This window comes from Saccostrea echinata, unplaced genomic scaffold (assembly GCF_033153115.1).
Source record: "Saccostrea echinata isolate AGI-Se365-2 ecotype Australia unplaced genomic scaffold, CSIRO_AGI_Sech_v1 ptg000027l, whole genome shotgun sequence".
In the NCBI taxonomy this organism is placed as follows: domain Eukaryota; kingdom Metazoa; phylum Mollusca; class Bivalvia; order Ostreida; family Ostreidae; genus Saccostrea; species Saccostrea echinata.
Genome location: NW_026889776.1, coordinates 1,863,807 through 1,884,636, shown reverse-complemented (window position 1 = coordinate 1,884,636; position 20,830 = coordinate 1,863,807). Strand labels below are relative to the sequence as shown.

Here is a 20,830-nt window from a genome sequence, read left to right as displayed (position 1 = left end):
TTGATTTGTTGCTTTCCACAGATTCTTATTGTTTATCTTTTCTGGCCACCTGATGTTTAGTATGTGGCGCAGACATCTGTTTGTGAAGGTTTGTAGTTTTTTGGAGTTGGTGTTGGTGACTCTCCATGTTTCGGATCTGTAGAGAAGCACAGACTTAACATTACTGTTATATATACGGAGTTTGATGCGTGTGGACAGTGCTGTTGATCACCACGCAGGCTTGAGGGTGATGAAGGCGTGTCTCGCTTTATTAATCCTTGCTTTTATGTCTTCATCTGTTCCACCAGTGGCTGAGACAATGCTGCCTAAGTATGTAAAGGTGTCTATGTCTTTCAGGTTATGCTCTCTAAGCATGATTGGTGTTTGCTGTTTGTTGTGGAGTTGCATTACCTCTGCCTTGTCAATGCTGATCCGTAGACCTGTCTTTGCTGCTTCTTTGGCAAGCCTATCTGTCTTGAGCTGCATGTGCTCATATTTCCGGGACATAAGACATAGGTCGTCAGCAAAGTCGAGGTCTTCCAAACACTGAGTGAAAGTCCACTGGACTCCCGTCTTGCCATCTCTTGTAGTTTCCCGCATGATCCAGTCCACCACCACTAGGAAAATTATCGGTGACAGTAAACAGCCTTGTCTTACCCCTGTCCGCACCTCAAAGGCTTCTGTAAGCTTACCGTTGTGGATGACTTGGCATGTAGCCTCGTCATAAAATTGTTGTATGAGGTTGATGAAGGTAGGTGGCGTTCCATAATGCTGGAGTAGTTTCCAGATAACTTTTCTGTCAACACTATCAAAGGCCTTTTCAAAGTCAATGAAGTTCAGACACAGTGTTGACTGCCACTCTAATGACTGTTCAATTATTATATAGAGAGTAGCGATATGGTCTGTACAGGACTTGTCCTTTCTAAAGCCTGCCTGTTCTGGACGAAGTCGTTCTTCTATGGCATCTTTAAGTCTTCAGCTTTTGTGGGAGGGGGAGGGGTGATCACTGCGAGTTACGAGGCTGCTAGTGTGTTTCAGGTGTTGGGCGATTTAGGAGTTTTCTGAAGTGCTCTGCCCAATGCTTTCTCTGGCCTTCTTCATTTGTAATAGGGTTGCCTGCCTCATCTTTTACTGGCTTGGTCTGTGGTGGTCTCTTTCCAGCCAGGGTTCTTGTGACTTTGTACATGGTACTTAAGTCTCTTTTCTCTGCTGTTTCCTCAGCTTCTGTAGCTAGTGTGTTATAGAAGTGTCTTTTTATCTCTCCTTGCACTTTTCTTTACGTCATTGTTTAGTATAGTATATCTGTCTTTTAATTCTTGTTTCTTTTGTTCCTCCTCACAGCTGATAATCTGCTGTTTGAGTTTTCTTTCTTCTACCAGTTTCCACGTGTCCCCAGAAAGCCATTCCTTGTCTCGCTTTTCTCTTTTCCTTAGGATCTCCTCACATGTATCATTTGTATCATTCCAGCTGTCTTTGATGGAGTTCCAGTGTTCTTCTAAGGGTGTTTCTTGACAGACATTGTTAAGGACCTCGAATCTGTTTTTCAGCCTGATGGTAAAGGAGTCCCTGGTGTCTTTTTCCTGAAGTCTCTGAGTATCAAACTTGATGTTTGGTCTATCACAGTTGTCCTTAAAGACTTTCAACTTGACTTTAATGGTGCCTAGTACTAGATGGTGGACCGAAGCTACATCAGCCCCTTTTCTTGATCTTGTATCGAGGAGGCTGCGTCTCCACTTCCTAGAGATAGTAAAAAAGTCTATCTGGTTCTTGGTTTTTCCATCAGGGGAAACCCAAGTCTCTTTTTGGATGTTTTTGTGCTGGTAGACACTACCTCATATCATAAGGTCATTGAATGCACAAAAATCTGTGAACAATTCTCCATTCTCGTTCATGCCACCAAGTGCCTGGGTGTCCATGATGAGTTCTTTCCCAGAACTGTCTGCACCTATCTTGGCATTCATGTCACCCATCAAGATTTTGATGTCTCGTCTTGGTGTCTTGTCCACTAGTACTGCTGCCTGCAATTTTGCGCAGAAATCTTTTTTTGTTTCTTCATCTGCGGTGTTTGTTGGTGAGTAGCATTGGATCACAGTTACTTCTCTTCCTTTGGAATGGAATCTTGCTGTTATAGTCCTTGATTAGCCTTTGACCCCGAGCTCAATCATGCTACAACAAAACGTAAGGAGGGGAGCCGGTATTAGAGGGCAGCCGGTATTTAAAGGAATATTTCTATTTTAAAATAGACAGGAACAACTCTTCTTAGAAAAAAGTGAGCGCTTCAATCCCTCACACTACTTGCCTACTTGCCTGAGTAACAATTTTAGTGCGGTCAAGTCAAGGGTTCTATTGTTATATGCGACGTAAATTTTAGCTTCTCTTTGTCCAGTGACCTCGACCTTACGAAAATGACCTTTGGGAAAGTTCATGATTATCGTTATATTCAAATTTCATTTCTAGCCAGTTTTGTGAGCCTTTTAACAAATGAAATATAATGCTGTACAATTTGCACTGGTTAATTGAAATACATGTATGTTATAAAAATTAAATTGTAATTGATAATTTGATAGTGTTCTGACGAAACTTTTCTCAAATGCTGACATGCCTCATTATGTACACTGGATGATGGATTTACAGGTATGTCTGTGACTGACAGCTAAAAATCATATAGTTTATTTGCTATGTTATCAATAGAAGATGATTAGATTTTGAAAATTGAAATATTTATTATTTCCACTATCGTTCTAAATCGCCTAGTATACCGTTTCATACACAGAATATATACTAGCTAAGTTAGCAATCTCAAGCTTATTATTTCGAAACGAGACACGTTTTTACCAGCATGGCGTAAAATGCGAATCCCATAAAAAATGCGACATTTTTTTTTTAATTTATCTATTTACTCAAAACTATTGTTTATGTAATTTAGATGACACTTTAAGATCAGTTTAAGAACAGTTTAAGATTAACAATGAATAAAATTGTGTAATTAAGAATCCTAAATATATACTATAGGGATGTAAACTAATTGTTTGTCTGAAGTCGCACTCTTGAATTTAGTATAGTTTATAACAATAATTTGAGAGTCGGGAACTTTAATTTGGTTAATCAACGCTTACAACAGAAGAAAGTGTAAATTCCAGAATTATGTGTTCTTTCTCTATACATGCATTTGCCATTGTTAATAAAGTCTTGTTTGGATCTGTCAAATACACATCATCTTTTAAAAAGTCGGCATCTTGATTGACAAACACCAATCACCCATGGATAACTTGAAGTAATTTTGAAGCAAGTATTTTACCCTCAATACGTCGAAGTCCTTTTTAATGTGTATTTGACAGAGCGAAACAAGAATTAATTAAATGGCAAATGCCATGTATAGGGACAGAACACATAATTTTTTTTTGGTAAATTCAATCTATTGTGAGAAAATATAGTTATCATGGAACTTTTCTGCCATTGCAGAATATGTACATAGCGATACATGTATATTACCATTGGCCTATACATGCAGATTTGTTCATCCCACTGCGCACCTTTTTACAGAAAGCTACTATATGCTTATAAAGTGTTGATTTTAGCATTCTTAAGGACTTTTTAGTAAAAACAAACGAACAATAATATAGGTATAATATGTATACTGTATAAGTACGTGAAAAAAATTCTTCAGTATAACTGGACAGGGGACATGGTTTTAAAAAAGACAGAATTCCAAAAAGGATCTATTCAGGGTATTCAACATAAAAAAGTTAATACTAATTACCAATTAGACAATATATTTCTCTCAAGAATATATCTGTGCACTCAGGAAAAAATCTTTATAAATCTGGTCTCGGAAACATTTAACAATTATTTCGATAAATACTATCTGGTTTATTCCTCCTTTTTATGTCTTTTTCCTATCAATCATGCAACTCTTTCTCTCTTGTATGTATGTATATTGTATTACATGTATACGTATATATTAAAATATACAGGTGTTACAGTGTAGTTTCTTTTTGCCCCATGAGGGCACTTAATTGGTAAATAAACAAATTTAATTGAATTGAATATACTAGTGGTTATAACGCAGTCTTAGGAAACTTAGGAATATTCGTAAGAGAGACAACAATGTTTATGTTTTTTTATGTCTAAAACCATACGACTCGCTTGTAGGTAAGTTTCAGTCCAGTCAGATATGCATGGTTTTTGTACAATTTAAATACAAAAACGTTACGGAAGTTTATTTTTTATTATGGTACAGGATCCATGCACTGCTTTGCGAGAAGAGGTTTTTAATACGGGAGGGGGTCTTCAATATTCCATGGAACTTTTATGCAAGTAAAAACTTCGTATAGAAAGTGAATGAATGAAGCGACACTTACTAATATGCCAGAGGAATCAGGCCCGTAGCAATGGTTTCCAAAAGGGGAGGGACAACTTTCCAAAAAAGTCTGATGAAAAAAATAGCTAAAAAAGCTATTAATTTAATATCCAATTCCTGGAATTTGCCAGTGAACAACCTTACAACATCAAAAAGTGGTGGGCCAACCTGCATCTAAAGGAAAAATTACTATAACAAAATAATATACTCAGAAAAAAGGGTAGAATGGCTTGCCTGTCTGATATGCGCAATATACATTTCGTACATACAGGCAATGCCAGTTTAAAAAAGGGGGCGGCCCCCCGCGTTCCACGGGCCTGGGAATATTATGTACAATGTATACGAATCCAGGTATTTTAACGGTGAAATCGATCTAATAAATCTAAAATTATAGATAAATGATGTCATGTTAGTGACATAAAAATTTTATATGGTCACTTTTTTTGGGGTGGGGGGTGGGGGTGGGGGTTACAATTACTGATTTCAGTTTCAAAGAAAACAATTGTGCGAAACAATTTTGTACGATTTATTTAGATCACCCCACCGGAAGTGGAGTCCAAAACGAAAAAAAGTAATGTCGCGTCGAAGAACGAAGAACTTTTAGAATATTATAAACGTTTTGAAGTTGGTCTGTAAAATATCACAAGATGGATAGCATTGGGGAAGAAAGGGAGCAGATCGAAGAGGACATAGAGCGTCTTAATCTTGCTTTGCAAGTTGAGGGCTCTGAAGTTGAACTGCAAGATGAAGACGATGAAGACGTGCTTTGTATCAACGAAGATAGCATTGAGCATGAAGGTATATATAATTTTACAACTTTATAGTTAAAAAAAGTATTCATACCCTATAACATACTCCTCACATAAAATCGTTTGAAAAACACTAGAATTTAGTCCATCTGAATATTTTTCATATTTCAGATTATGAAAGTGTGGACACCATTTTTTCCATCAGCTCTGAAGCAAAGCAAGGGGTAATCTTTAAAAATACAAAAAAAGAAAAAAAAAACACCATTCTGAGAGTATTGCATTAGCAATACCAGTCCCCTACTGACAACTGTAATCTGGTTCCCATTAGAAAATTAAAAATGCTGTAAATTCATTAAAAAAAATCATTGAAGAAGAACATAATATAAACTTAATCTATAACTCATCAAGGTAGATTCACATACCAAAAATTAGCTCAATATATATCTGCAAGCATTTAGAAAAAAAAGTTGGAAAACCAAGAAAGACAAACAGACGGGGGACAGACAGATGGATGGACAGACAAGGAGGAGACCTATAGTCCCCTATGGTTTCACCGGTTTGGGAATAAAAAAAAGAGAGAGACCAGTTAAAAAAGAAACAGAAAGAAAGAAAAGAAAATAAGATATACAAGCAAAAAAGATAAAGATTTATATGAAAAAAGTAGCTTGTTGTACCTACACTTCCTAAAGATATATATTTTCTTGATATCTATTGATGGCCATCGAGGCTTTCTTGTCCTTGCATTTCCTTCATCTTTGAGAGGCTTGGACCCCTGGCAAATTTCATTCGATATTTTACGGGCTGACTGAAGTGACATCTTGGTGAAATTACAAATCTTGATTGTTTTCTTAACTTTCAACCAAGCAGACTAAGTCTTTCAGTGATAAACAACATTTAACAGGTGCATTGAGGTGTCAACTGCTTGCATTCTGTTTATAGTTTAAGTCAACTTAATTATGATAGCCCCAATCTGATTGGTGCTTCTCAATGAGAAGCAAGCCCATAAAATATCTGGGGTCCCACATACATGAGTGGACTCAGGACTCCTGATGTTGTGAGGATGTTTGAAAGGTAGCCAAAAATTTCTTTCTGTGTCTGATTGACCATGTGTGACGAAGGGGGTATGTGAATATTTGGTGTTATAAAGAGAATTTTAGCATGTTATATAGCAGGAAAAATGTTCCTGAAAAAATATAGAGATATTGCAAGAATGGTGTGTGATGAATCGAATAGCAGTAATTTGAAAATTGACTGTATGTGTATTGAGTGCATTAATAGAATTTTTTTGGATACACAAGATTTAAAGTAATAGTATTTATTTATTATATGATTCAATTGGAAGACATTATGTACCAATTATTTTAAAATGATTTTCTAATATATATATATTCAGGTACCCAGTGAAATAGATCAGTTTTCAGGGATGTCTGAAATTAGTCATTTACCCATTAATGCAGAAACATGTCTAGCACTCAACAGAACCTATCAAGAACTCATTCTGGAATCACTGAAAAAAATAGAATTGGCACTGAATGAAAACAGGGAAAAACAGGTGAGGTAAAATTTTTCTAGTTTAAAAAAGAAAGAGAAGTACAGTCCTTGAATATCTCTGAATATATTGTAATTTGTGGGGAAAAAATGTTTTAGATGATTAACTAACTAATGTTACAAATGAATTTTTATCTGTGATGACCATGGCCATACCTGCCTTAAAGAGAGTGTGAAGGTGATAAGGTGGCCAAGGCATACTTGGGTCAGTCTACCCTCATCCACCTCCTATTCTGTCTCAATATCCATTTAACTAATACAAAGAGACTGTCCTCTTTACCACTCGGCAAACCTCGGCTGATTCCGTCACCTTCATCAAACCTCGGCTGTACGAGGAAACTTGATATGCATCTCCGCTTTACATTTGTGATAAGGCTGCCTGTTTACCGCTTAGGGAAAACGTAACGCTTTGAAAACGATAACAAACATGCATCTGATATACGATGAAAATTTTCAAAAGCATACAGGTTACACTAAGAATAACACTTACCAAGAAAAATGCACTTAGTATCTTTACATAATCACATGTTTGTTAAAGGATCGAATTCAGCACACTGTGCACGTGTAAATGTAGGGCGCAGCCATATTGCGTATAAAGTAGCTCCGGCTCAATGGAGGTTTACATGATACAGCCGAGGTTTGATGAGGTACGAATCGGCCGAGGTGTGCCGAGTGTCCTCTTTACAATAAAATCATATTCTTGTTGCTTTGAATTTAGAAAAATTATTTGGAATGTTATGAAAGGGTGAAATAAAGATTCTTAATGACATGCATATTGTACCCATGCCAGAATTTTGTGTGTCATTGACCTTCAATGAGATTTTGTTTTTATTGTGTAAAATGTAGTTAATTTTCTTATATTGTACAGGATTATGTCATTATATCTTTGTAATTTCAAACACAAACACATCTTTTTGAGAAATTTTGATTAGAAAATATTAAGACCTTGACCTTTCAGGAAACCCTGACTGTGCAGTTTATTTATTGCTTATATTTATTGAAAAACATAAAGGATTACTTCAATATATCACGAGCATTTCATTGTGAAAGTACTTTTTTGATCTTGACTTTATTTATGACATAGAAAAGTTAAGAAAACCCATTCAAACAAATTGCACCAATTCACATCTAGTGAGAGCATTTTAGCTATACCTCAGTTTTGTAACCTTGATCTCTTCTGTAATTCTATTAAATTGAATTGTATTTGGAAATCAAAATTGATATAGTCATTAGAAGAGTTTCATGTTATATGGACATATATTTAGGTCTGTTTTGTCCTGGAATTATTGGTGGTCTGGAGATTTTTCACTTATTTTATTTTGCAAGTACAATATTTGAAGGTTGTCTACATGCCTGATGATTGTTGTCAGAAGAATTTTTTTCCATTTGTGCAATTTCTGTTTTAGAGAGTGTTAGAAGAAGGACTTGAAATGAAATCTGCTGGGGGCTCCAAAAGTACAGAAAAACAAGGAAGCAAAAAGAAATGTTCAACAATGTTTTGTAAACCCTATTTTAAAGACAAGGATCAAAAGGTATAAATGAACATGCAGTTAGATTAAACAGTTCTGGATGAATGAAGCAAAAATATATATGCTTGTTTCCTATAATATGCTTTTAGAGATCAGAATTAGTATTTTTATCTCACCTGAGCTGAAAGTTCAAGTGAGGTTTTCTGATCACCTGTTGTCCGACAGCTGTCTGTCCACCTGTAAACTTTTCACATTTTTGACTTCTTATTAAGACCCACTGGGCCAGTTTTAACCAAAGTCACAAAGCATCCATGGGCCATCATTAAAAATATCTTTGTTTCCCCTGACCCGACCGTAAATTCTCAAGTTGGGTAGGTAGGTAGGTAAATATTTTTTTTTATGACAGATGTTTTGAAAATATATTCTAAAATACACTGTAATTTAATAATACCTTTTTAAATAGGAAAAGTACAACAAAAACAATTCTAGAAGAGAATTTCATGCAATGGAATCTAAAAACAAAATTTAACAGTAAATAAATTCACAACTATTGTTCAATTGAACTTAGGAAATATCTCATACCAGTGTAAATTTGTTGAAATCAACAATTTACAAGGAGAGAAGATTCTCATATACCAAACAATTGGTCATCCAGATATATTTCAAACCTACTAACAGCTTCCAGAGCTTACACAGGCAGAATACCTCTTTAAGGGCCTCATGTAACACAGTGTTTCTAGAGCTTTTTGTTTTAGAGTCATGAAGTAAGGAGTTAATCGCAGGTTCAAATCACAGTGCAGGACATGGAGACAGGTACTTGGATGAGACCATAAAAACTTAGGTCCAGTGTTGCAGTAGATGCTGGCATGATAAAAAACTCCTCACTGCTCTATGGCCTTAAGTGCCAAGAACAGGTCAAAATTTGCAGCACTCCATTGACACATGGGGATATGATCAAAACTCAAATGAAAAGCAGTGAAATTGATTGATATTTTCATAATATGGGTCCTTGATAAAGTGTAACCGTGCTTCTTACCTTAATTAAAAAAAAGACTTGTGTTATAAATACCCCCAAACACTCTAATTAGTCATTGTATATTTTATTAACGAAATGTTTCAAGAGTGTAGGATTCTAATATTAAGTTAAAGACATATATTAAATATTAAAGTTGATAGGATGCCATCATTAACCCACTGTGACCATGTTGTAGGTGCCACAATAGGGGATGAAAGCTTTACATGGAAATATATAAGAAAAATCTTTAAAAATCTTTTTCTCAAGAACCACTGGGCCAGAAAAGGTGAAACTTATGTGAAGGCTTCCTGAGGAAGTGTAAATTCTAAATTGTGCAAATCATGATTCCTGGGGGTAAGGTGGGGCCACAATAAGGGATCAAAGTTTTGCATTGAAATATATAATAAAAATGTTAAAAATCTTCTCTTCAAGAACCACTAGACTAGAAAAGATAAAACTTATGTGAAAGCTTTTGTTACATAGTGTAGATTCAAATATGTTCCTTGGGCCTCTTGTTTTCATTGTGTTCTCCATGCTTACATTCATTTAGCTAAATATTGTGGTCACGTTGACAGATTCAAAATTAATGGATAGTAGAGACTTTATATTGATCCATAATAAACAGTCATAAGGAGGTCATATTAAACCTGTAATATAGGAATTATTTGATACACCTGTAACTTCTTCAAATTTGAACCCCACTCCCCATTTCAGGAATTTTCAGAAATTAAAAATCTCTTTTGTAGGCCTTAATATTGTGTGTTGTCAGTTTTATTTAATAAGGATTTTGTTTTCCACTGGATTGCAGGTACCCCCTCCTAACACTGATGTTCAGATGAAAAAGCTTACACAGGAACACAAACAAGATGTAACACCACCTCTGCCCTGTAAGTGATTGCTACCATAACTAAAGTTCTATACATGTATGGGTAATTTAAGTTTGTCTCACAAGAAGGATTCTTCTTAAAATTACTTTTCTTATCCTATTGAGCCTCTTTTGTATAAATTTTGATGTATACATCTTTGCAGATAATTGTTGAGGTATTATTATTAAAGCTATAATGTTGTAGGGAGTGTTGCTCAAAGGTGTAAACTTCAGGAAGCTGTGAAGGAAGAAGCTCTCAAACAAAAGCTTGTTCCCATTATGAACAGGTTAGTGTTTGTTTTTAGATGTAGACTCTTGTCCCCATCTTGAACAGTTTAGTGTAGGTAAATAGGTCTCGGATAAGTTTGTTCAAATTTAAAGTGAATTAATTAAACAGAATAAAGATACAGGCCTGAAAATTGTAGTCAGAAAAAAAAAGAAATGAAAAATGCATAAAATTTAAAGTTAATTCTTTTGTGTTAATGTCAATAATGGTTAATTTTTGTCAAAATGAAAATTATTGGGAGTAATGCTATGGGAGATGGGTGCCTTTTGGTGCTTATTTGATGTTCACTATGTAAGTTTGCCTTCTCAGGAAGAGGTGTCCAGGGTAAGATTAAATAGTTGGCTTTCCACTTCCATCTTTATGTTCCCTTAAACCCAATAAGGTACCTTCTCTGTTGCTGGATGATTTTCCGAATTACAGCTGGTCTTTCTTATCCCTAGGAACTTAATACTAAATAAACTAATCAGAAAATTCTCTGCAGCCCACCCAAACAGGGAACTTCCAGTTTTTCCATATATAAATTCTATTTACAATCTTGTTTAGAAGACATGGGGTCCTGTAATTAAACAAAATTAATACCCCCCTCCCCCATTTGAAGAAATAAAAATAGAAGGATGTTTCATGATAATTATGTATATAATACATAGTATATGATGTTTAGCATATATTTTATTTTTACTTAGGAAAGAAGTTTATGTGGAAAGGGTCAAGAATCTGGAATCAGAGCTGGTAAAAATTAACATAGACAAGTCAGAGCTGGAGGATGGAGATGAAGCAAATTTGATAGAACTGAATGAACTTAATGAGAGAGGGTAAGTATGCAATAAACTGATTAAGTTTTATTAGGTCATGTGATTCACTCACATGACCTGTTGTTAGCTCACCTGAGCCGAAGGCTCAAGTGAGCTTTTCTGATCACATTTTGTCTGTAGTCCGTCTGTCCGTCTAGCTGTCTGTCTGTCCGTCCGTCTGTAAACTTTTCACATTTTCAACTTCTTCTCAAGAACCACTGGGCCAATTTCAACCAAACTTGCCACAAAGTATCCTTGGGTGAAGGGGATTCAAGTGTAGATTCAAGTTTATTCAAATCATGACCCCCGGGGGTAGGGTGGGGCCACAATGGAGGATCAAAGTTTCACATAGAAATATATAGGAAAAATCTTTAAAAAATCTTCTTCTCAGGAACAGCAAAGCCCTGATTGATCATATTTATGTGGAAGTATCTTCAGGTAGTGTAGATTTAAATTTGTTCGAATCATGATCCCCGGGGGTAGGGCGGGGCCACAATGGAGGATCAATGCCTGAAATAGAAATATATAGGAAGGTATCTTCTGATGAAGAACTGCAAAGCCATGATTAGTCATTTTGATATGGAAGCATCCTCAGGTAGTGTAGATTCAAGTTTGTTAAAATGATGACCCCGGGGATAGGGATGGGCCACAATGGGGGATCAAAAAATTTTTACATAATAACATATTGGAAAATATCTTCTTCTCAAGAAATGAAAATCATGTTTAGTCATTTTGATATGGAAGCATCCTCAGGTAGTGTAAATTCAATTTTTTTTTAGCTCACCTGAGCTGAAAGCTCAAGTGAGCTTTTCTGTTCACCCGTTGTCCGTCGTCCGTCCGTCTGTCCATCCGTCTGTAAACTTTTCACATTTTCAACTTCTTCTCAAGAACCACTGGGCCAATTTTAACCAAACTTGGTACAAAGTATCCTTGGGTGAAGGGGAGTTTAAATTGTTAAAATAAAGGGCCAAGTCCCCTTACAAGGGGAGATAATCAAGAAAAGACAAAAATAGGGTGGGGTACTTTAAAAAATCTTCTTCTCAAGAACCACAAAAAAGCTGAAACTTATGTGGAAGCATTTTGGGATAGTGTAGATTCTAAATTGTTAAAATCATGACCCCCGGGGGTAGGGCGGGGCCACAATAGGGAATCCAAGTTTTACATTGAAATATATAGGGAAAATCTTTAAAAAACTTCTCCTCAAGAACCACTGGGCCAGAAAAGCTGAACCTTATGTGGAAGCATCCTGGGGTAGTGTAGATTCTAATTGTTCAAATCAGGACCCCCGGGGGTAGGGCGGGGCCACAATAGGTATTTCAAGGGGAAATCTGGTAAAGAACAGCATGGCCAAAGTTACTCAGGTGAGCGATGTGGCCCATGGGCCTCTTGTTACTATCTATTTTCATCCATCATGTGTACATTTTGGTCTTAATCTTTTGAACATTTTTAGTCCTTTTTCTCTGGAATTGCTGAACCAATTTCAGCCAAATTTTGCATATTGCATCTATAGGTAAAGGGCAATAAAAATTTTGAATATCATGGTCTTTGTCCCACTTGAACTTTAGGGGTAGGGCTAAAACCATCAAAATTAAAGTAATCATTCTGCTTTACTCATGCATATCAAGCCAAACTATTATTATTATTATTGTTATGAACATTGAGCCCTCTACCAAAATTTTGAAATTCATGGCCCCAGGGTCAAGGGTTCTGGAGTTAAGTTGGAGCTCCACTGATCATATAGTGAAAATGCATTAATTTAAAAAGCTTCTTCACTCTACCGGTGTATTTAGCTAAGAAACTAAGTGCATGTACTTGATGAGCAAGTCTGCCTCTTCCAGATTTTTGAAATTCATGGCCCCTGGGTCAGGGGTTATGGAGTTAGGGCAGGGCTCTATAGATTATACAGTGAAAATGCATTAATTCTTCGATAGTCTTTTTCTCTGCTCCTAGGCATCTAGGAGGCAGAAAACAAAGTTGTAATGAGCAAGGGTGTTTTTACCAAATATGTGAAATTCCTGATCACTTGGTCAAAGGTTCTGTTACTGGGCATGGCTCTATTGATTGATTGCATGTTGTTTAACATCCCTCTCGAGAATTTTTCACTCATATGGAGACGCCACCACTTGCCGGTGGAGAGCTGCAAATTTTGTCCTATACTCGGCCCTTATGGCCATTGAGCAGTGAGGGATCTTTTTCGTGCCAACACCTACTGCGACACGGGACCTCGGTATATACGGTCTCATCCGAAGGACCGGTCTCCACGTCCCACAGTGGGATTCGAACCCGCGACGTAAGGATCAAATCCTTACATTGCGACTCTAGAGCAGACGCTCTAACCGCTGTGCCACGCGGGTGACTGGCTCTATTGATCTTGTTGAGAAATTTATTCTCTACATTGAGAGAAGTTATTCCCCTTTGTTATGCACCTATGATTTATTTATTCACCATAAATATTAAATGTAAAAAAAATTACACAAGAAGTTTTTAATGTGTACATGGTGTAATACAAAATGTGGTGGTTCCATAGATTTCAATATATTTGAAGTAGACTGTATTTTGTTGATCCTTGATCATCCTTTTTCTCTTGTTTTTGGGCAACACTTCTTCATCTGTCAGTTTATCATACATACCTCTTTTGATCCTGGACCTTTACAGGGCTGTATTAAACTCAGGTGAATGTTAAGGCCTATGGGCCTGTTGTTTAACTGCAGAAGTTTTTGATGTGAATTCTCAGATAAATAGAGGATATTCAATGCTTTGTATTGGATATGGAATTTATATAATGAGTGGAACAGGATTTTTTAATATTTTCAAGAGTGTGAAGCTTTGCCTCTGTCTTTTGTTAACACAGTGTCATAAGCTGTGACATCATAGTTGAGCTGTTGAAACCTCATAGCTTAGCAGTTGTGTGATTGAGAACATAACATAGATTTTAGCAACATATTTGGGAAGATATTGGCAGTTTTAGTCTCTATCAAGATGGTTTAGTTACTATCTCTATCTAATGACAGACCAGAAGTTATTTTTAGCTCACCTGAGCTGAAAGCTCAAGTGAGCTTTTCTGATCACCCGTCTGTCCGTCTCTCCGTCCGTCTGTAAACTTTTCACATTTTCAACTTCTTCTCAAGAACCACTGGGCCAATTTTAACCAAAGTTGGTACAAAGCATCCTTGGGTGAAGGGGAGTTTAAATTGTTAAAATGAAGGGCCAAGTCACCTTCAAAGGGGAGATAATCAAGAAAATACAAAAATTGGGTGGGGTCATTAAAAAATCTTCCTCTGAAGAACCACTGGGCCAGAAAAACTGAAACTTATGTGGAAGCATCCTGGGCTAGTGTAGATTCTAAATTGTTCAAATCATAACCCCTGGGGGTAGGGCGGGGCCACAATAGGGAATCCAAGTTTTACATTGAAATATGTAGTAAAAATCTTTAAAAATCTTCTTTTCAAGAACCACTGGGCCAGAAAAGCTGAAACTAATGTGGAAGCATTCTGGAGTAGTGTAGATTCTAAATTATTCATATCATGACCCCTGGGGGTAGGATGGGGCCACAATAGGGAATCCAAGTTTTACATTGAAATATGTAGTAAAAATCTTGTTCTCAAGAACCACTGGGCCAAAAAAAGCTGAAACTTATGTGGAAGCATTCTGGGGTAGTGCAGATTCTAAATTGTTCAAATCATGACCCCTGGGGGTAGGATGGGGCCACAATAAGGAATCCAAGTTTTACATTGAAATATGTAGTAAAAATCTTTAAAAATCTTCTTCTCAAGAACCACTGGACCACAAAAGCTGAAACTAATGTGGAAGCATTATGGGGTAGTGCAGATTCTAAATTGTTCAAATCATGACCTGGGGGGGGGGGGGGGTAGGGCAGGGCCACAATAGGAATCCAAGTTTTACATTGAAATATGCAGAAAAAATCTTTAAAAATCTTTTTCTCAAGAATCACTGGGCCAGAAAGGCTAAAACTAATGTGGAACCATCCTGGGGTATTGTAGATTTTAATTGTTCAAATCATGACCCCTGGGGGTAGGGCAGGGCCACAATCAGTACTACAAGGGGGGGGGGAGAAAACAGGTGAAAAACAGCAAGACCAAAGTTACTCAGGTGAGCATTGTGGCCCATGGGCCTCTTGTTTTACTTACTTTGATATCCTTTCACACTGTGACAAGTATTCAATAAATAAATCACACCATTTAACTGTTGAAAATGTAAAATAAAAAAATACCTTTATTGTAAGCTGAATGTTATGAAGATAGGTATCTTGTAATTGGTGAAGTTCTTGTTTACTAGTAATTGTCTTTGTATAAATATTAATACATGTAAATGGTGTATTATTTAGGCAAGTGAACAAAATTGTATATACTGACTGATTCGATTTGCTGAAAGAAAAAAGTTCTCCCTTTGCATTGTAGACAGAAAAAGGAGCAAGAACTTGCAGAATGGCAGGAGAAGATTGAGCAGCTGGACAGAGACATGGAGAAAGTCAAGTAAGAGTCAGTAGATTGGGGGGGGGGGGGGGGGGTTGAAGATATTATGTAACATATGGATGGAGACAATAAGAAAGTCAGAAGGGGGAAAATGATATACTCTTTAACAGCTGGACAAAGGTAGTCAGAAAGTCAAATAAGAGTTGGTTCAGAAGGGGTTGTTGCGGTAGATATTTTGTTACAGCTGGACAGACACATGGAAAAAAGTTCAAGTAAGAGTCAGTAGAAGGTGGGGGGGGGGGGGGGAATCATAATCTTTAACACCTGGACAGATAAGTGGAAAAAGTTAACAAGTTATAATTAGGATGAAGAAAGCTGAACAGATGCAACGAAAAATTGAAAGTCTGGCATAGATATTTTCTATAAGAGCTGGACAGAGGTAATAAAAAAAGTAAGAGTCTGGGATAGATATTTTGTAACAACTGGACAGAGGTAATAAAAAAGTGAGAGTCTGGGATAGATTTTTTGTAACAGCTAGACAGAGGTTCTGAAAAAGTAAGTCTGGGATAGATATTCTGTAATACCTGGAGACAGGCAATGAAAAAGAAAGAGTCTGAGATAGATATTCTGTGACAGATGCCATTACTCTTGAGGAAAGTCAAGTAAGAGTTTGGAGTTAGATATTCTAGACATAGACGTGTAGACAAGTAAGAATTTGGGGCTAGATATTCTAGACAAAGAATGGAGATAAAGTAAGAATACAAGTAAGAATTTGGGGCTAGATATTCTAAACATAGACATGGAGATATTCTAAAGATAGACATGAAGATAAGTAAGAGTTCGGTGTGAGATGTTCTAGACACAGACAAGAAGACAAGTATGAGTTTGGGGGCGGATGTTCTAGACATAGACATAGAGACAAGCAAGAGTTTGGGGTTAGATGTTCTAGACACAGACATGGAGACCAGTAAGAGTTTGGTTTAAGATGTTTTAGACATAGACATAGAGACAAGTAGTTTGGTGTTAGATGTACTAGACATAGACATGGAGACAAGTAAGAGTTTGGGGCTAGATATTCTAGACACAGACATGGAGACCAGTAAGAGTTTGGTTTAAGATGTTTTAGACATAGACATAGAGACAAGTAGTTTGGTGTTAGATGTACTAGACATAGACATGGAGACAAGTAAGAGTTTGGGGTTAGATGTTCTAGACATAGACATGGAGACAAGTTAGAGTTTGGGGTTAATATTCTACACATAGACATGGAGAATAAGTAAGAGTTTTGGGGTAAATATTCTAGACATAGATATGAAGACAAGTAAGAGTTTAGGGTAAGTTATTCTAGACATTGACATGGAGTTTACTAAGGATTTGGGGTTAGTTGTTCAAGACATGGACATGGAGACAAGAGTTTGGTGTTAAATATTCTAGACAAGTTAGGGTTTGAGGTTAGATATTCTAGACATAGACATGGAGTTTACTAAGAGTTTGGGGCTAATTGTTTTAGACATGGACAGGGAGAGTTTGGGGTTAGATGTTCTAGACCTAGATATGGATTGAGATAAGTAAGAGAATGGGGGTCAGATATTCTGCCGTAGCTTTACAAGGACTTGAAGAAAGTCAAGTTAAAGACAGATAATGCAAACAAACTTATATAAAAAATCTTGAAAATAACAACTAAGGTCATGTTTATATAAGTAAAATGAATAAGTTTACCGGCATAGTTTTTAATTTTTTTAGTCAGTGTTTCACAATAATGGGATTTATAGTGACAAAAAAATTGTATAGATTATTTAGGATGGTTGCAGAAAGGTATAATTTTAAACATCAAAGAAAATTTACAATTTTTGAATATTTTAGAAATTTATTATTTGCATCATTTACAACCAAAATATGTCTAAAAATATATACGAATCCAGGCATCCATTTTTTGTTTGTATCATCTGTCCTTAAGAGATGAGAGAGGGGTGGGGTTTGAGGGGAGATGTTAAGGTATTCCATGCAGAGGCAAAAAGAAAGGCAATCAGAGGATAGGGTTGCATTTTACAGAGACATGGAGAAAATCCTATAAATAGTCAGGGGCCAGATATTCCACATCAGAGATGTGACAGGATTAGTACAGGCATTTCAATTTCTGTACAGATGCTTAGTGATAATAATTGTGAAAGCATTTTACTCCATGGTTAGGGGAAATTACTTTTAGTCTGGCTAAAAATTTAATGTTGGCCTTTACTTTTTTATTTGAGAATTTAGGATTAATGATGTTGGTCAGAATTGTTTATTTGGTCAATCTCAAGGTCAGACATGGGGATGTTTAAGGTCAAGCAAGGATTTCTACCATAGGATTAAGGTAACTCTGGAAACATTTCTAATACAAGCATGTCTTATTAAATATTATTTTACAGAGAGACATCAGAAATTGAGTTACTGTTCAGTGTTGATAGTGAGAAGGTGGACTGGCTCATGATTGCCAATTTCATCGTAAGTATAACTTAAGAATTATCTCCTATGTTGGAGTCAGATGGAAATGGCCAAAAAAATTTATCTCTGTTTCTTTTCTTGTAAATGTCTGTTAATTTGAAATTGCTTATATTGGATTACATTGTATTAAAACAGGATTATGGTCAGTTGGACTGATTTAGGTTAAACTGAAACCATATATTAGAAACTTTAGAACTTTCTTCCATTCATTTATGCCTTTACAAGGTAATTGCAGATAGCGAGTACTGGATTTAATTCTGGAGATATGTTGTCTACGTTTGTTTCAAAAAAAAAAAACTTTGCAATTTTATGTTGAATCATCGAAGTTTTGTGTTCTTATCTTTTTTATTTTGTTAAAAAGTTTGGTGGTAAGCGAGAGGAGAAAGAATGTGAGATCATGTGGAACAATGTACTGCATCCCTCCATCAACAAAGAGAAGTGGTCCACCCAGGAGACTAAACATCTCCAGGAACTGGCCAATAAATACAACATGAAGAACTGGCCTGCTATTGCACATGAACTGGGGGTATTTTGGATCTCATTATTCTGCAATCTTATGTTATTTAAAGACAGATTCCCGCTGGATAAAGGGGCAAATGTGACAAATGAATATGCTAAGTTTCTTAAATGAATGTGAATTATCACATGTTCAAAGTGCATTGATTTTTTTTCCTCTAAAAACAAGAATAAACTGTAGCAAAATATGTAAAACTGCATCAGGTGTGACAATGTATGCATTACATACATGTACATACACTGAATGTGAAATAGACAGACAACAGTCTTACTCTCTAGTCATACATGTATAAGCATCCTTTAACGATAGCAAATTGACATTTTCTTGACTTTCAGACAGGAAGAACCCCCTTTCAATGTCTACAGTTCTATCAGCACAGTCTCAATGATGCCTACCATAATAGGTGAGTATCATGCTGTAGTATCTCATTTTTAACATCTGATCTGAACTGGAATTTAGAGCCCCTGTAATTAAGTGTCACAGTAATCCATGAAATTACAACCATATTATCTTCTTTAGACCCTGGTCAGAGGAGGAAGATGAAATGTTGAAGGAAGTTGTAGACAGTGTTCGGGTTGGAAACAAAATTTCTTTTGCTCAAGGTATGTATACAAAGATTAAGTACAGTAGTAGAGTCTAGAAGAAGGGATAAGTCAGACAATGTCATAAGTAATCTGCCAAATATCCTTTAAATTAGATAAGTATATGAATGATTGTACTTGTATTTAAAAAGTATACAAAAGTTGTATTTTTGGAGAAAAAATTGTTGCTTCATTTTCTCTTCACCCAGCTGTTGATTGTAATATGTGATTTAAGTTTGTGTTTCTATTAATAGTTTCATACTTTCTGGATGGGAGGAGTCAGAATCAGTGCCAATCCAGGTGGAACCAGATTAACCCAACTACGAAAAGAGGGAGATGGACTCTTCAGGAAGACTGTGTAAGCTACACACTGTATTAATAAACAGAAATTATCACACAGTGACTCGGGAGAAATTTTACATGTACAGCACCTACTGTGATTTAAATAAAACCTTAAAAGAAATTTGAATTCTATTTTTAGTTGCTGATGACTGCAGTTCAGCTGCATGGTGCCAAGAACTGGAGACTGTTACAGGAGTATGTGCCAGGTCGTACGGCTCTCCAGTGTAGGGATAGATACAATCACTGTCTGAATCCCGCCATCAGCTCGCCTGAGCCATGGACGTACGAGGAAGATAAGAAGCTTCTGAAACATGTCTATGCCATGATGGAAACAGGTATTAGCACATTTTGTTCTTTGTTAGTTTAAAATTAGATAAAGTATTTAAGAAATTTTGTTATAAAAATTGGTATAATGATATACATTAAACACACATTCAACTTCTGTGGAATGTAAGTAAAATACTAATGCACAGGTTACTGTAGCAGGATACCTTCGTGATTCTTGGAATATTTCTTATAAGAATGACAGATATGTTTTCTATTGTTTGATATAATGAATTTGGGAAGAAAAGCAATTGTTCAGAATCCTTACAAATCTAAAAGACGTCAACAAAAGTCAAAGTAGGACATTTTCACATTCAGGAAATCCTGTGAAATGGATAAAATTGGCGTCAGAGTTCCCAGGCCGTACTGACAACCAGCTGCTTGGCCGATACAAAAGATTACAGACTTGGGAGATGAAGACTTCTTGGTTGGCTGAGCAGTCGGTAATTGACAACATTTTGACAAGAAAGAATTATTAATTGCAACTATTCTACAGCTGTTGCATACTTGGCTGCAATATCAATTTTATGTTGTGAAGAAGATGAGATTTTACATAGGGATAATTCTTTTGAATCATGCTGTAAGAGAAAATTATCATAATTGACCCCCATGAAAAATATTTTCTCAAAATATCATTATAAAAACTTAATATGTTTGCGATCAAAGATTTATCCATGAACATTAAGCCATCATGTATATTATGGACTTATCAATATAAGTATTAATGTAGCAAATATATCAAGTACGTGCCATGCACTTTAAAAACCTGCTTTACTATTCCATAATAGTAAATCAATCGGAAATCAATAGGAAACCGGAGATTAATAACAACATATTGAAGTTACATGATTAGTTTGTTATGAATCATTTCCCATAATTATATTTGTTTTTAAAGAACAATTTTAAAATCATATAAATTAAGTAATGAAAAATTCAATGACCATGAAATTAAAACCACAGTAAAATGTACCAATATAGGAAAACATGGAATTCTAAACACATGAAATTAAAGACATTTACAGTGTTCATGAAAACAGTACAACATGGGTATATCAGACTCGCAGTAAATGTACGCTTACAGCAAAGT

The 20,830-nt window shown here is 36.0% G+C and overlaps 2 protein-coding genes across 2 annotated transcripts in view; one reads left to right on the top strand and one right to left on the bottom strand.

The window, feature by feature from the left end:
- LOC133193419 (uncharacterized) overlaps positions 1-20,830 on the bottom strand; it is a 144,129-nt gene that overhangs the window by 68,578 nt on the left and 54,721 nt on the right. The gene's annotated exons all lie outside the window — the stretch shown is intronic.
- Positions 4,942-20,830, top strand: part of LOC133193413 (uncharacterized) — a 30,183-nt gene continuing 14,294 nt past the window's right edge. The window contains exons 1-15 of the mRNA XM_061329337.1: positions 4,942-5,137; positions 5,260-5,312; positions 6,482-6,640; positions 8,043-8,168; positions 9,929-10,007; positions 10,191-10,272; positions 10,955-11,083; positions 15,481-15,555; positions 17,904-17,979; positions 18,341-18,505; positions 18,832-18,899; positions 19,016-19,098; positions 19,332-19,435; positions 19,559-19,754; positions 20,062-20,186. Coding sequence (XP_061185321.1) covers positions 4,987-5,137; positions 5,260-5,312; positions 6,482-6,640; positions 8,043-8,168; positions 9,929-10,007; positions 10,191-10,272; positions 10,955-11,083; positions 15,481-15,555; positions 17,904-17,979; positions 18,341-18,505; positions 18,832-18,899; positions 19,016-19,098; positions 19,332-19,435; positions 19,559-19,754; positions 20,062-20,186 — 1,671 coding nt within the window. The 5' untranslated portion in view covers positions 4,942-4,986. The remainder of the gene's footprint in view (positions 5,138-5,259; positions 5,313-6,481; positions 6,641-8,042; positions 8,169-9,928; positions 10,008-10,190; positions 10,273-10,954; positions 11,084-15,480; positions 15,556-17,903; positions 17,980-18,340; positions 18,506-18,831; positions 18,900-19,015; positions 19,099-19,331; positions 19,436-19,558; positions 19,755-20,061; positions 20,187-20,830) is intronic.